The following is a 16,219-nucleotide window of genomic DNA, read 5'->3' as shown; positions in this document are numbered from 1 at the left end:
CAGAGCTGAAACAAAAAGCAGAGAGAGGGCTTCCCTTCCTCCACCTCGGTTAGGCCCTGGTAATACCCATTTTGATTAAGTATAAATAGACTTCCTTAAGGACAGATCTTTGCTAATGAGAAAAGAAGGCTCTGAGCATATTTCAAACTACTTTCCTGCTCAACCCCTATACCCTGCCCTTCAATCACAAGTGGATTTTCTGTCAATCTTGGCCCTGAGATCACTGGTAGCAAAGGGCCCTTCCTAAGTCAGCAAGGCCTGAGGGAGTGTTTATCTGACAAGCTAGTCTCTGCTCTGTCTCCAGCAATTTGTCAACCACCCTTTATGTACTCCTGCCAGGTACTGCTGTAGCGGTGGTTTCTAGACCTGGTAAGCTGTCATTTCTTGTATTCATCTGTTTCTTCAGTTTTCAGAAATGCAGTATGCCCTGTGTTTTCAATTCTTTAGAAGATCTAAAAAGAGTTGTTGATTTGAGTTTTTTCAGAGTTTTTTTTTTTTTTTTCTTCTGAGAATAGGAGTAACAAGTTGCAAAATCTTTACCTGCTAGACTGGGAACCAGAACTGTCCCCTTCCCTTTTCATTTTACTAATGATGTTTTTTGATGAGCAGTAATTTTAACGAAGTCTAATTTACAGAATCCAAGTAATTCCCAATCCAGTACTCAACATTTTAAAGCATGAACTTGAACTGGATAATTTAGGGCTAATCATATATAGAAAGAAATGAGGAAGTAATTTTATTCTACACATAGCTCTACTTTTCAAAGAAGAGGTTAAATGAGAAGCTTGTGTTTCAGAATCTGAAAGACCCAAGTTTAAGGTTCCACTTCATATTTATCAAACTTATTAACCTTGGCCCAGTTAGCTTCTCTGGCATTTCTTATTCCTTATCCACAAAACAATGCTAAGGACCTCCAAGTTGCAGGGTTATAAGGTACAGATAAAATGCATTAAAATCCATGAGTGATTTTCTTCCTTGCCTTAACCTCCTTTGAAAGGACTTAGGCCACCCCACCACAGCTCCCAGGACTGTTGTAGTCAGTGACCCTGACCCCATGACAGGCCACTGTCGACCCACACCTCCACTGGAGACTCCTGGACACTGACTGGCAAGTCTGGCTCAGTCTTTTGTGGGGGTCACAAAAAAACATCTATCTCTGTTTCATCGACTACACTAAAGCCTTTGACTGTGTGGATCATAACAAACTGTGGAAAACTCTTCAAGAGATGGGAATACATGACTATCTTACCTGTCTCCTGAGAAACCTATATGTGGGTCAAGAACCCTGTATACATACAGTGAGAACCCTGTATGGAACAACTGACTGGTTCAGAATTGAGAAAGGAGTACAACAAGGCTGTTTGTTGTCACCCTGTTTATTTAACTTATACACTGAGCACATCATGAGAAATGCCAGAATGAATGAGTTACAAGATGGAATCAAGATTAGCAGGAGAAAAACATCAACAACCTCAGATATGCAGATGATACCCCCCTCTAATGGCAGAAAGCAAAGAGAAACTAAAGAACCTCTTGATGAGGGTGAAGGAGGAGAGTGAAAAAGCTGACATAAAACTAAATATTAAAGAAAGATCACAGCATCCAGTCCCATCACTTCATGGAAAATAGAAGAGGAAAAGGTGGAAACAGTGACAGATTTCCTCTTCTGGGGCTCTAAAATCACTGCAGATGATTACTGCAGCCATGAAATCAGAAGATGATTGCTTCTTGGCAGGAAAGCTATGACAAACCTAGGTGGTGTGTTGAAAAACAAAGACATCGCTCTACCAACAAAGGTCTGTACAGTCAAGGCTATGGTCTTTCCAATGGTCATATACGGCTGTGAATGCCAGACCATAAAGAAGGCAGAATGACAAAGAATTGATGCCTTGGAACCGTGGTGCTAGAGAAGACTCTTGTGAGGCCCTTGGACAGTGAGAAGATCAAACCAGTCAATCTTAAAGTAAATCAACCCTGCATACTCATTGAAAGGACTGATGCTGAAGCTCCAATATTTTGGTCACCTGATGTGAAGAGCTGACTTACTGGAAAAGACCCTGATGCTGGGAAAGATTAAGGGCAGAAGGAGAAGGGGGCATCAGAGGATGAGACAGCTGGATGGCATCACTGATGCAATGGACATGAACTTGGGCAAATTCCAGGAGATGGTGAAGGACAGGGAGACCTGGTGTGCTGAGATCATGCAGTTGGACATGACTGAGCAACTGAACAACAGCAGATGGAATATATAAGATCCTTTAAAATCTGAATCCAATTTCTCTTCTAAGCAATATCATCTTAAAATCTTACTCCCTTGCTTCTGTCCTCAGTGAAGATAACTTAAAAAAAAAAAAAAAATCAGGGGCTTCCTTGGTGACTCAGTGGTAAAAAAAACCCACCTGCCAATGCAGGAGATGTGGGTTTGATCCCTGATCCAGAAGATCCCACAATCCACAGAGCAACTGGGCCCAAGCACCAAAACTATTGAGCCTGTGCTCTAAAGCCTGTGAGCTGCAACTACTGAGCCCACATGTCACAACTATTGAAGCCCATGTGCTTTAGAGCCTGGGCTCCTCAACAAGAGAAGCCACCACAATGAGAAGCCCATGCACTGAAACTGAAGAGTAGCCCCAGCTCTCTGCAACTAGAGAAAAGTCTGCAAAGCAACCAAGACCCAGCACAGCCAAACATAAATAAATAAAAATCAAACCACATATCCCATCATTTGAACTTGCCACATCCTTTCTTACTATGAAAGAAATTAAGTGAAGTCGCTTAGTCGTGTCCAACTCTTTGCGACCTCATGGACTGTAGCCCACCAGGCTCCTCCCTCCAGGGGATTCTCCAATCAAGAGTACTGGAGTGGGTTGCCATTTCCTTCTCCAGATTCTTACTATGAGGCCTCTGCAAATGTTTGGTACCTTTACCCCAAATTCTGACTGAACCTTCCAGACACACATTCCTCTTCCATACTCCCTCTTCATTGAGGAAATTTCTATTCATCCTTTAAAAACCACCTCAAATACGGCAAAGGCCAACACAATACTGCAAAGCAATTATCCTCCAACTGAAACAAAACAAAACAAAACAAAAAACCACCTTAAATATCATGAAGACACTAAAATTTTCCCTGGTAAAATTATATCATTGGTACTTCCAAAGTAATTTGTCAAAAACTCTTCCAGAATCTTTATTTTATAATAATAAATATATATATATGTATAAAGAATTTTGAAAATACAGAAAAATTTAGATTATCATTTTAACCCATATTATCTGAAAAGAATTTCTGATTTTGACATTTATATAATATGTAAAGTTAATAAAAAATGTTTAATTCTCTTCAGTAAATCAGAAAAGCATTAAAATTAAAGATACACATTTACCATTATGAAAATAAACAATCATAACTGTTTTTTCTGAAACACTTAATTCACCAATCTTCTTCTTATGTTTTGTAATTAATTTTTATGTGCTCACTTTTAGGCAAGGACCATGTCTCAAGCTGTTTTGTACTTTCCTCTAACCATAACACAAGTTGAATTACACAGAAGAATTTAAAGATATGACATGAAACATTAAATGATCTTTGGCTTTCTTTAATGAACTTTAGAGAGGTATAATCTATATATAAAATGAAATATCCCAATTTTAAATGAACAATTTAATGAGTTTTGACAAATGTATTGAGTTATATAATGTCCATCCACCAAAATCACCATATAGCAATTTGCATCACCTGAAAATGTCCCCTTAGCACCCTTTTACAGTCAATTTCCTCCCATTTTTAATCCCTGGCAACCAAGTGGTCTGTTGTCTCTATAATACGTGTTTTCCAGAATTTCATATAAATAGAAACAGAGTACGTCATCTTTTGTGTCAGGCTTTTCACACTTGACATCATGTTTTGAAGGTAGGGTCACCCATCTTGTTTAGTGTGTCAAACAGTTCATTTCTTTCACTGCTAAACAGTATTTCATTGCATAGATGTAATTTGCTTGTGCAGTCACCAACTGATAGACATTTGAAATTCTGTTTTGTGCTATTATGAATAATATAGCTATAAACACAGTGTGCACATCTTTATACAAACTTACGTTTTCATTTCTCTTGGGCAAATATCTAGGAACAGAATTGCCAGATTATACGGTTAATCTAAATTTAATCTTTAAGAAATGCCAGTTTTCCCAAGTTGGTCTATTACTTTGCATTCCCACCAGCAATATATGAGGTTTCTAGATGCTCTGCTTCCTTGCCATCACGTGGTACTATCATTTATTAAAATATTTATTTATTTGGCTGCACCAGGTCTCAGTTGCAGCATGCGAACTCTTACTTGGGCATGTGGGATCTAGTTTGCTGAGCAGGTATAGAACTCAAGTCCCCTGCACTGGGAACATGGAGTTCTAGCCACTGGACCACCAGGGAAGTCCCACTGTTGTTCTTTTTAATTGGAGCTATTCCAGTGGGTGAATGGAAATAGTTCACTGTGGTTTTAATTTGCATTTCACTGATGACTGAGCATTTTTTTGTACTTATCTGTCATTTATATAACTCCTTTGGTGGAAGTATCTATTCACAAATTTTTCCAATTCTTTTAAATTAAGTTAAAAAGTTAAAGTACCTAAGAGTCTTTTACATTTTTTGGATAAGTCCTTTATCAAATATATACTTTACAAAAGACTGAGTTTTACCTTTTCATTTTGTTTACAGTGTCCTCTGGAGAACAAAAGTATTTAATTTTGAAGAGGTTCACTGCATCAGCTTTTTATTTTATATTTAATTTTTTCCTAGTGACCTACCAGGGAAATTTATGTTTCTTTTCTCAACATAATTGTGGTGATTTTCTAAAATAATAGCTTCTGTCAGTTATCATATTTCTATTAAGTGTTATATAAGTGACTAATTACAAAAATCTATTAATAATAATCACAGATATTGAAAAGCCTGGCCATCTCATTTCAGAGATATATAAATAAACAGATTGACCCAATATATTTCTTTTGTATTTATTTCTTCCTTAGAAAGGGCTTGGGCTTGGCCTTAGGGCTTCCCTGGTAGCACAGACAGTAAAAAATCTTCCTGAAATGTAGGAGACCCAAGTTAGATCCCTGGGTGGAGAAGATCCACTGGAGAAGGAAATGGCAATCCACTGGAGAAGGAAATGGCAACCCACTCCAATATCCTTGCCCGGAGAATCCACGGACAGAGGGGCCTGGTGGGCTACAGTCCATTGGCTTGCAAACAGTTGGACACAACTGAGCGACTAACTTTCTTCCTTTCTTCCCTTAGTGAAAATCATTGTCTTTACTTTTCAAAAACCTAAGATATTTATATGACATATGCACAAAAATCAATGTCGTGTTTACAATTTTCAGGCTATCCCCTTAAAGGGTAGTGGTAGATGCTACTTCTCTTTCTACCTCACTCTGGGATGCTAAAGTGATGGTTGGTAAGTCACTGGACAGTTAGGACAAGGACAACAATGCTAAGGGCAGTAGAGCAATGAGACAAAAGAAACATGAGTTTCAAACCACAGGGAGTCACCTTACTTTCCCAGCACCAATCTAAACCATGCCAGTGTTCCAACTAATAAACTAGCACCCATCAAATGCATTTAAATGAGGTACTGTATTCAATACTTTGTACAACGCTCCAATACTTTGCCCACCTGATGTGAAGAGCCAACTCACTGGAAAAGACCCTGATGCTGCAAAAGACTGAAGGCAAAAGGAGAAGGGGGTGGCAGAGGATGAGATGGTTGGATAGCATCACTGACTCAATGGACATGAGTTTGAGCAAATTCGGGGAGATAGTGAAGGATAGGGAAGCCCAGCACGATGCAGTTCATGGGATCACAAAGAGTCAGACACGACTTAGCAACTAAACAACAACTGTATCCAAAGCAATTGGCAAGGTGCAAGACACAGAGTGTACATGATGATATTAGCTATTGTACTACAGTACAAATTGAGAGACTGTCTAAGAGGAAAAACTTGCAAAGTAGTATTTTCTTTAAGCTAAGAAATTTTTGAAAAAAATAATTCAACTATTTTTGTATCTTCTAGTAGATTCCAAGTAAGTGGGATAAAGTTGTATGATAACATTAAATAGTTCAACAAAAATATGAACTATATTTGGTAATACAATAGTAAAAGTGAAAAGTATTGACGGAAGTTCTTACCATGGAAAGGTATTCATTCGTACTCTGTTCTTATAAATCAGAATTCCTCCTGACATCACTCCAATCATAATTTCATTGTTACTTTGATCCTTCAAAAAACAAACAAAAAAATGGGAAATCTAAGATAATGAGTTTTAACTGATAAAGATATAATTTTTAAATATGATTAGTTATTTTACACAATGTGACATTATATCAAAGGCAGCAGTTAACTGCGCAATATATATAAACCCAGATGGTAACTATTACAATCATAAAAATAAGACATACTTCAAATCAAATTTAAATGTTGCATTATTAAAATTCATTAATAATGTAAAGCAAAAATAATCTTAGGCTTTTCCATAGTTTATAACTGGACTCTTTGGGATAGAAAATCCAAGACCACATCTTGTAGAATGTTAAGTTAGTATCCATCTTTCCATTTCTAAAACTATTACAATCCAATCACTGTGTAAATATGGTGTCAGGATTGCAAAGGTGAATAAAACCTGTAGTTCAGAGCATAGTGAAAGGCAATTTGTAATAAAACAGTATTTCCAATATAAGGAGAAATTCTTTAACTAACATAATACAATAAAAACATCACAGGAAAACAGAGTGGGGAACACTGTTGGAGAGTGTGGAAGAAAATTTGAATTGTGCTTTCATGAGTGAGTTTTCATGCTGATTCAACTTGAACAACTGACTTGCAACTATTAACAAACTAAGTAGAATTAAAAGTTTCCTCACTTGCTAAAAAGTCTTGAAATAGTTTTGCTTAACTTGAGACCCACTCCGGTATTCTTGCCTGGGAAATTCCATAGACAGAGGAAACTGGCAGGCTATAGTCTATGGGGTTGTGAAGATTCAGACACAACTGTGCATGCATGCAAGAGTGCTTAATTTGAGACATACTACAGGCAAACTAATATAGCAATAATGCTTTTATCCCTAGCATTCATGTGATCAGAAGATAGAACTAACTGATGAAAATATAACCAAGAGTTTATAACTGTCTCTGTAGGAAAAAATGTCTAAAATGTAGTTTCAATAATTTCTAATTACTAGAGTAAAAACTTGTTTCCCATCAGGTCACTTCCATGTGTTTTGTATATCCATAATTATATGTTCTATTAATACTGTTCTCAGGCACCCCACTCCAGCACTCTTGCCTGGAAAATCCCATGGATGGAGGAGCCTGGTAGGCTGCAGTCCATGGGGTTGTGAAGAGTCGGACACGACTGAGTGACTTCACTTTCACTTTTCACTTTTCATGCATTGGAGAAGGAAATGGCAACCCACTCCAGTGTTCTTGCCTGGAGAATCCCAGGGACGGGGGAGCTTGGTGGGCTGCCGTCTATGGGGTCGCACAGAGTCGGACACGACTGAAGTGACTTAGCAGCGTCTCTTCTTAATGTCTCTCTGATGGATCATATCAAACCTAACCAAAGTCTACATCAAGTCCAACTTCTCTGTGAAAACTTCATTAGACCTCAGAATGTACTGAATTATACCATGAATATGTGATCAGCAGTCCAGACTGTGGGAAACTAAAGGCGAAATGGCCCAGTTCTTTAACAAAAAAATTCTATACAGTAAAGGAAGAAGGCATTAAAAGACATTTAAAGTTATTCAGTTCAAAACACAAAGCAAAATAAATTATAGTATCTAGAAAGACACACTGGGTGATAAAACCACAAAAAAATACATAAGGTGGGCAGGAGCTGGGACAGGGTGTAAAGAAGGTTTCTGGAATGGCTGGCAGAAGTCTAAGGATGACCTGGGTAGTATTTACAAAATTGTCACGAAATCAGATTGATTATATTCTTTGCAGCCAAAGATGGAGAAGCTCTATACAGTAAGCAAAAACAAAACCAGGAGCTGACTGTGGCTCAGATCATGAACTCCTTATTGCCAAATTCAGACTTACATTGAAGAAAGTAGGGAAAACCACTAAACCATATGACCTAAATCAAATCCCTTATGATTATACCTCCCACACTGCTTCCCTGGTAGCTCAGAAAGTAAAGCATCTGCCTGCAATGCAGAAGACCCGGGTTCGTTCCCTGAGTTGAGATGATCCCCAGGAGAAAGAAATGGCAACCCACTCCAATACTTTTGCCTGGAAAATTCCATGGACTGAGGAGCCTGGAGGGCTACAGTCCATGGGACCGCAAAGAGTTGGACACAACTGAGTGACTTGACTTTCACTTTCACTTATGATTATACAGTGGAAATGAGAAATAAATTTAAGGGACTAGATCTCATAGAGTGCCTGATGAACTATGGACGGAGGTTAATGACATTGTAAAGGAGACATGGATTAAAACCATCCCCAAGAAAAAGAAACACAAAAAAAGCAAAATGGCTGTCTGAGGAGGCCTTACAAATAGCTGTGAAAAGAAAAGAAGTGAAAAGCAAAGGAAAAAAGGAAAAATATGCCCATTTGAATGCAGAGTTCCAAAGAGGAGCAAGGGGAGATACGAAAACCTTCCTCAGTGATCAGTGCAAAGAAATAGAGGAAAACAACAGAATGGGAAAGACTAGAGATCTCTTCAAGAAAATTAGAGATACCAAGGGAACATTTCATGCAAAGATGGGCAAGAATAAGGACAGAAATGGTAGGGACCTGACAGAAACAGATATTAAGAAGAGGTGGCAAGAATACACAGAAGAACTACACAAAAAGGATCTTCATGACCCAGATAATCACACTGGTGTGATCTCTCACCTAGAGCCAGACATCCTGGAATGCGAAGTCAAGTGGGCCTTAGAAAGCATCACTATGAACAAAGCTAGTGGAGGTGATGGAATTCCAGTTGAGCTATTTCAACTGAAAGGTGACGCTGTGAAAGTGCTGCACTCAATATGGAGCAAATTTGGATAACTCAGCAGTGGCCACAGGACGGGAAAAGGTCCATTTTCATTCCAATCCCAAAGAAAGGCAATGCCAAAGAATGCTCAAATTACTGCACAACTGCACCCATTTCACACGCTAGCAAAGTACTGCTCAAAATTCCCCAAGCCAGGCATCAACAGTATTTGATGTTCAAACTGATTTTAGAAAAGGCAGAAGAATCAGAGATCAAATTGCCAACATCCGCTGGATCATTGAAAAAACAAGAGAGTTCCAGAAAAACATCTATTTCTGCTTTATTGACTAGGATAAAGCCATTACTGTATGGATCACAACAAACTGTGGAAAATTCTTCAAGAGATGAGAATACCAGACCACCTGACCTGCCTCCTGAGAAATCTGTATGCAGATCAAGAAGCAACAGTTAGAACTGGACATGAATAGACTGGTTCCATATAGGAAAGGGAATATGTCAAGGCTGTATTTTGTCACCCTGTTTATTTAACTTATATGTAGAGTACATCATGAGAAATGCTGGGCTGGATGAAGAACAAGCTGGAATCAAGTTTGCCAGGAGAAATATCAGTAACCTCAGATATGCAGATGACACCACCCTTGTGACAGAGAGCAAAGAAGAACTAAATGCCTCTTGATGAAAGTGAAAGAGGAGAGTGATAAAGTTGGCTTAAAACTCAACATTCAGAAAACTAAGATCATGGCATCTGGTCCCATCACTTCACGGCAAATGGATGGGGAAAGAGTAGAAAGAGTGAGTGACTATTTTCTTGGGCTCCAAAATCACTGCAGATGGTGATTGCAGCCATGAAATTAAAAGAAGCTTGTTCCTTGGAAGGAAAGTTATGACCAACCCAGACTGCATATTAAAAAGCAGACATTACTTTTGCCAACAAACGTCCGTCTAGTCAAAGCTATGGTTTTTTCAGTAGTTGTGTATGCATGTGAGAGTTGGACTATAAAGAAAGCTGAGTGCCAAAGAACTGATGCTTTTCAACTGTGGTGTTGGAGAAGATTCTTCAAAGTCCCTTGGACAGCACAGAGATCCAACCTGTCCATCCTAAAGGAAATCAATCCTGAATATTCACTGGAAGGATTGATGCTGAAGCTGAAATGCCAATCCTTTAGCCACCTGATGCGAAGAACTGATTGATTTAAAAATACCCTGATGCTGGGAAAGATTGAAGTCAGGAGGAGAAGAGAATGACAGAGGATGAGATGGGTTGGATGGCATCACCAACTCAAGGGACATGAGTTTGAGTAAACTCCGTGCATTGGAAAGACAGGGAGGCTTGGCATTCTGCTGTCCGTGGGGTCGCAAAGAATCAGACACAACTGAGCAACTGAACTGAACAGACCTGATAGCTCAACTGGAATTCCATCACCTCCACTAGCTTTGTTCCTAGTGATGCTTCCTAAGGCCCACTTGACTTTGCATTCCAGGATGTCTGGCTCTAGGTGAGTGGTCACACCATAGTGGTTATCTGGATCGTGAAGATCTTTTTTGTAAAGTTCTTCTGTGTATTCTTGCTACCTCTTCTTAGTATCTTCTGCTTCTGTTAGGTCCATACCATTTCTGTCCTTTATTGTGTCCATCTTCACATGAAATGTTTCCTTGGTATCTCTAGTTTTCTTGAAGAGATCTCTAGTCTTTTCTGTTGTTTTCCTCTATTTCTTTGCATTGATCACTAAGGAAGACTTTCTTATCTCTCCTTGCTATTCTTTGGAACTCTGCGTTCAAATGGGCATATCTTTCCTTTTCTCCTTTGCCTTTCACTTCTTTTCTCAGCTATTTATAAGGCCTCCTCAGACAACCATTTGGTCTTTTTGTGTTTCTTTTTCTTTAGGATGGTCTTGATCACTGCCTCCTGTACAATGTCATGAACCTCTGTCCATAGTTCTGAAGAACTATGTTCTCTGTCCATCAGATCTAGTCCCCTCAATCTGTTTGTCACTTCCACTGTATAATCGTAAGGGATTTGATGTGGGTCATACCTGAATGGTCTAGTGGTTTTCCCTACTGTCTTCAATTTAAGTCTGAAATTTGCAATAAGGAATTTATGATCTGAGACACAGTCAGCTCCTGGTCTTGTTTTTGCTGACGGTATAGAGCTTCACTATCTTTAGCTACAAAGAATACAATAACCTGATTTTGGTATTGACCATCTGGTCATGCACAAGCGTAGAGTCAGTTCTCCCACACTGCAGGCAGATTTTTAGCAGCTAAGTCACAAAGGAAGCCCAAGAATACTGGAGTGGGTAGCCTATCTCTTCTCCGGCAGACCTTCACAACCCAGCAATAGAACCGGGGTCTCCTGCACTGCAGGCAGATTCTTTACCAACTGAGCTATCAGGAAAGCCCGTCAACATTAGTTATTAGGAAAATACAAAGTAAAACCATGATGAGATAAAACAGAAAAGCTTAAAAAGCTTAAAAAGAACAAAACAAAACGGGCAGTACCATATGCTAAAAAGGATGTAAAACTATTGGAACTTGTAAATAAGCTGGTGGGGATGCAATGAGGCTCAGGTACTCTAGAAAACAATTTGGTAATTTCATATAAAGCTACAAAGGTCCATCTAGTCAAGGCTATGGTTTTTCCTGTGGTCATGTATGGATGTGAGAGTTGGACTCTGAAGAAGGCTGAGCACTGAAGAATTGATGCTTTTGAACTGTGGTGTTGGAGAAGACTCTTGAGAGTCCCTTGGACTGCAAGGAGATCCATCCAGTCCATTCTGAAGGAGATCAGCCCTGGATTTCTTTGGAAGGAATGATGCTAAAGCTGAAACTTCAGTACTTTGGCCACCTCATGCGAAGAGTTGGCTCATTGGAAAAGACTCTGATGCTGGGAGGGATTGGGGGCAGGAGGAGAAGGGGACGACAGAGGATAAGATGGCTGGATGGCATCCCTGACTCAATGGACGTGAGTCTGAGTGAACTCCGAGAGTTGGTGATGGACACGGAGGCCTGGTGTGCTGCGATTCATGGGGTTGCAAAGAGTCGGACACGACTGAGCGACTGATCTGAACTGATACACTTGCTGCATGATCTAGAAAGACCTTTCTGGGATTTGCACTCTACATAAATGAGAATTTAAACCCATATAGAAATTATAAATGATTTTTTGCAGTAGGCCTATTAAAAAAAAAGAAACAAAAATTAGGGAAGCAACCCAGGATATCCTTCAATGGGTAAATGGAGAAACAAACCATGGTACATCCACACAACGGAATACACTTCAGCAATAAAAGGCATAAACTATTGAAGCACAGTATGTCAGATCGATCCCAAATGCATTACTCTAATTAAAATAAGTGAAGTGCAGTGAAGTGAAAGTCACTTAGCTGTGTCCGACTCTGCAACCCCATGGACCATACATAGTTCATGGAATTCTCCAGGCCAGAATACTGGAGTGGGTAGCCTATCCCTTCTCCAGGGGATCTTCCCAACCCAGGGATCGAACCCAAGTCTCCCAATATTGCAAGTGGATTCTTTACCAACTGAGTGATCAGGGAAGTCCCTAAGTAAAAGAAACCAGTATCAAAAGGTTACATACTATAGTATGATTCCATTTATAAGACATTCTGGAAAAGACAAACTATGGAGTCAGGGAATAGGCCAGTTGTGGCTAGAAACTGCGGGTAAGAATGAGGCTGGACTACTTAGGCGGAGCAGGAGTGCAGTTTTTTAGGGGCAAGGCAGGGGTGGTGGTGATGGAATCGTTCTGTATTCTGCTTGTGGCAGTGGTTATACAAATCTACACATGTTAAAATTCATACAACTGAACACCAAGAAAAACTGTATTTACTGTGTTACTTTAAGAAACAAATATTCCCATGCTCCCTCCCCTCAAATCTTTTTTCCTTCCCTTTAATCGTGAAGTTGTCATTCATTCTTTACTTTTCTACACTTCTCTTATTCATATAATCCTCTAGGCATACCAAATGTCTTCATGTTTTCAACCAAGCCATGTTCCCTCTTGATTTCAGGTTTTCCTTCATCTTGATGGGTCTATGATGGGAATTACTATCTTAGCTAATTAATTCTTACTCATTTTTCTGGCTTCAGTGAATTACTCCTAAGAAGCCTTCCCTATGCTCTGCTCCCAAGCTCAATTAGAAGTTCGTGCCATAGGATCCCACAGTATTCTGTACTTTCCCTTTCATGTTCTCAAATGTTTGTTTGTACAGGTCTAACTTTTTCCCCTCACTGTCTAGCGTGCTTCACGAGGGCATGGATGACTGATGTTTTGTTCACTGAGTCATCCTCAGTGCCTACAATGTACAAGGCATGTAACAGATGCACCACAAAGAAGGTTCTAAGATGTTTCATATCTTGCAGATTGCTATATATAACTTGGTTCCACCCTGATCTTTTTTCAGCCTACAGTCTACAGGCAGAGAGAAAAGATCTTACCTTGCTTTTCAAAATAAAGTATTATTTTATATTCAATTAAATATTGTTATTCAGTTAAAACAAGTATTTTCTTTATGTGTCCTCTTCCCTCTTCCCTTTGTCCCTTTTTGTTTCTGATGCTGAAAATTTCCCTTCATGTTCACTTAACATCTGCACATCTTCTTAAGTTCTCCATATCCATATACAATAGAAACACCTTTTCCTAGCTCATTTTTTTTAGAGTCTGTACAAAATACTTAAAAATTCCTTTAATTTGGTACTCCACATTTATGGTTTTGAGAGTTTTTTTTTACAATGTAATAATTTAAACAACAAAAAAACAAATCAATAAAAAATAAAAGTTAATTATGTATGAGATCCAACCATGTCACTTAATTTAAAAAAGGAATATCTAACATTCTTTGGTAGGCTCAGTGGTAAAGAATCTGCCTGCCAATGCAGGAGATGTAGGTTCAATCCCCAGGTCAGGAAGATCCCCTGGAGAAGAAACTGGCACTCCAGTATTCTTGCCTGGTAAATCCCATGGACAGAAGAACCTGGTGGGTTACAGTCCATAGGAGTGGCACAGAGTCAGACACGACTTAGAGACTGAAGAATAACAACAAACATTCTTTGTACTTCACTGACAGCAGTCAAAGACAGCAGACAGCAGTCTAAACTACCTTTAGAAAACCGTTCAGGACTAAAATGACTGACTTTAGTGGTCTTTTTACTGTTAACCACAGACTAGTATTCATATTTACAATTCCATTTGTTTTAAGCTGTATTATAATAAAAAAACAAAATCTAGTGACAACTTGTGTCCAAAAGTAATAGCCACAAAGAGAGAGGAAGGGTGAAGGGCCCATTTTAAAGAATATAAAAAGTTCAAGAGGAACTTACTTAAACACTTCAAGGTAAACCTGTCTGAAAACCAGACAGGTTTTCAAGTCACAAATGCTCAGAATTACCAAATACAGTCATGTGACTAAAGCAAGTCATTTGATTTTTTTTAAAGGAATGACTGACACAAGCTTTGCGAAAAGTAAGAACTAATCAATCCTCCTCTCCGAGAAAATGGCCAAAAGAAGCCCTATATAAAACCATTACATGGAGTAGGACTCTGAGTTCTCAAACTACTATCTGTCTGTGGGTATGTGTATGTCTGTATACAAAAATAAATTCAGAACAATTACCTAAGGAAAACTTAACTTCCTTTCAAGCTGGTATCCTTATGAGGCTTAGTAGTTGTCCCAAGAAAACATAAACCTATTTACCAATTCAACTGATGATTACCTATAATCCCACTTTTCATCAGGTATAGAGAACAGCTGTACTTCAGGTACTTCTAAAGGAATATAACCTCTTGATAATTACTTCTAAAGGAATATAACCTCTTGATAAAACAATCATAAAAAGGAATCGAGGTGACGAGGCACACAAACAAAGGACAGCTACATACATGTATGCTTACAGTAGGAGGATAACAGTCTTCTGGAAGCATCAAATTGACACAGTGAACAAGAAGTTAGGGTGTTATACAGGAAAAGCCAGTAATTATAAAATTTCGTGTTAACAAAGGGATGGTGTAGGGGGAAAACCAAAATATGCAAATACAATTGATTCTGTGCTTTATAAGTAAAAATTTATAATGATATCACTAGATGATGAAAAGAATGTAGTAACACAGGCCTCAGTGAGGTGGAATCATCTTTTATAATGATTTCCATAAAAATGAAAACTACAAATAACTACTTTTATTGTAACAATTTTTAGTTTGCAAAATAAAAATTCTAAAGGCACTGTCTCTTATGGTCAGCAAAAATTATCCTTGTAACACACTACCTTGAAGAAAAATAATATGTAAAATTCATGGTTCTTGTCAGGTAATGAATCTTGAGTGACTGGGTTAGTAAAATTACTTATATTCAAAGGACATTGTCACTGCAATGTTGGTGGCACTCACTATTCCATTTGTTGTCTAATCCTATCAGGGAATTAAAAACTTTTTTTTTACTGAATATTTATGCTTAACTCAACATCAGAATGTTTTCTTCACTTACCCTTGCATAGTGGAATTCAACTCCATAGAGTTCTAAGGTACGTGCTGTGTTCAGGTAACTAAATTCTGCTTCTGCAGGAGATAAGCCTCTGTAAAAACATCACTAGGTTAAAAACTGTAACAATCACAATATGACCAAGTTACATAAAGGTTATTTAGAAAATTTTCGGCATTCTAATTAAATCTTTTACAAAATACAAAATGTACGACTATTCCTCTTAGTTATGTACAGTAACAGCTACCTTTTCTGGAGGGTACATTTTCAGTAATGCTAACTATTTTGTAGAATATGTTCTTATTTTCCAGAAACACAAGAATGGGTCAAGTTTTTAAAGTTCCAAGCTATACTTATGGATGTTACAAAGTCACTCTCAGACCAAAATAAGAATTCTTCAAAATTTGGTCTACACTCCACATGTGCATTTTAATCACACAAGGTACTTCTGACATATGCAGTCTTTGGGGCGAGCTCCAGAGCAGGGTTTCTCAGGGTGTGGTGCCCAGACAGGTGTTGACTCGTAACAAGGACAGAAATTAAGAGCGTCAAAGCCTTTCGTAGCACTTTGGCAGAGTTATTTTACATCTGTTGCATCTAATGACAACAAAAAGCAACTGTAATTTTTAAAGCCTTTGTTTATTTCTCCATTTTGTTTTTCGAGTGATTCATTTTTATTATATTTTTCAGAAGTACTGTTCCATGAGAGACTGTGGGGAAAACTGGCC

General features: G+C 38.5%; 1 protein-coding gene across 5 annotated transcripts in view; it reads right to left on the bottom strand.

Moving 5' to 3' along the window:
* Positions 1 to 16,219, bottom strand: part of PTPN4 (protein tyrosine phosphatase non-receptor type 4) — a 191,301-nt gene that overhangs the window by 83,839 nt on the left and 91,243 nt on the right. For all 5 annotated transcript variants that reach the window (XM_061439843.1, XM_061439856.1, XM_061439863.1 and 2 more), the window contains exons 9-10: positions 15,498 to 15,585; positions 6,185 to 6,273 (exon numbers count right to left, since the gene is read on the bottom strand). In XM_061439843.1, coding sequence (XP_061295827.1) covers positions 6,185 to 6,273; positions 15,498 to 15,585 — 177 coding nt within the window. The remainder of the gene's footprint in view (positions 1 to 6,184; positions 6,274 to 15,497; positions 15,586 to 16,219) is intronic.

Source organism: Bos javanicus, chromosome 2, assembly GCF_032452875.1.
Source record: "Bos javanicus breed banteng chromosome 2, ARS-OSU_banteng_1.0, whole genome shotgun sequence".
Classification (NCBI taxonomy): Eukaryota; Metazoa; Chordata; class Mammalia; order Artiodactyla; family Bovidae; genus Bos; species Bos javanicus.
The sequence above is the reverse complement of the archived record's forward strand: the minus strand, read 5'-3'. Positions and strand labels throughout refer to the sequence as shown.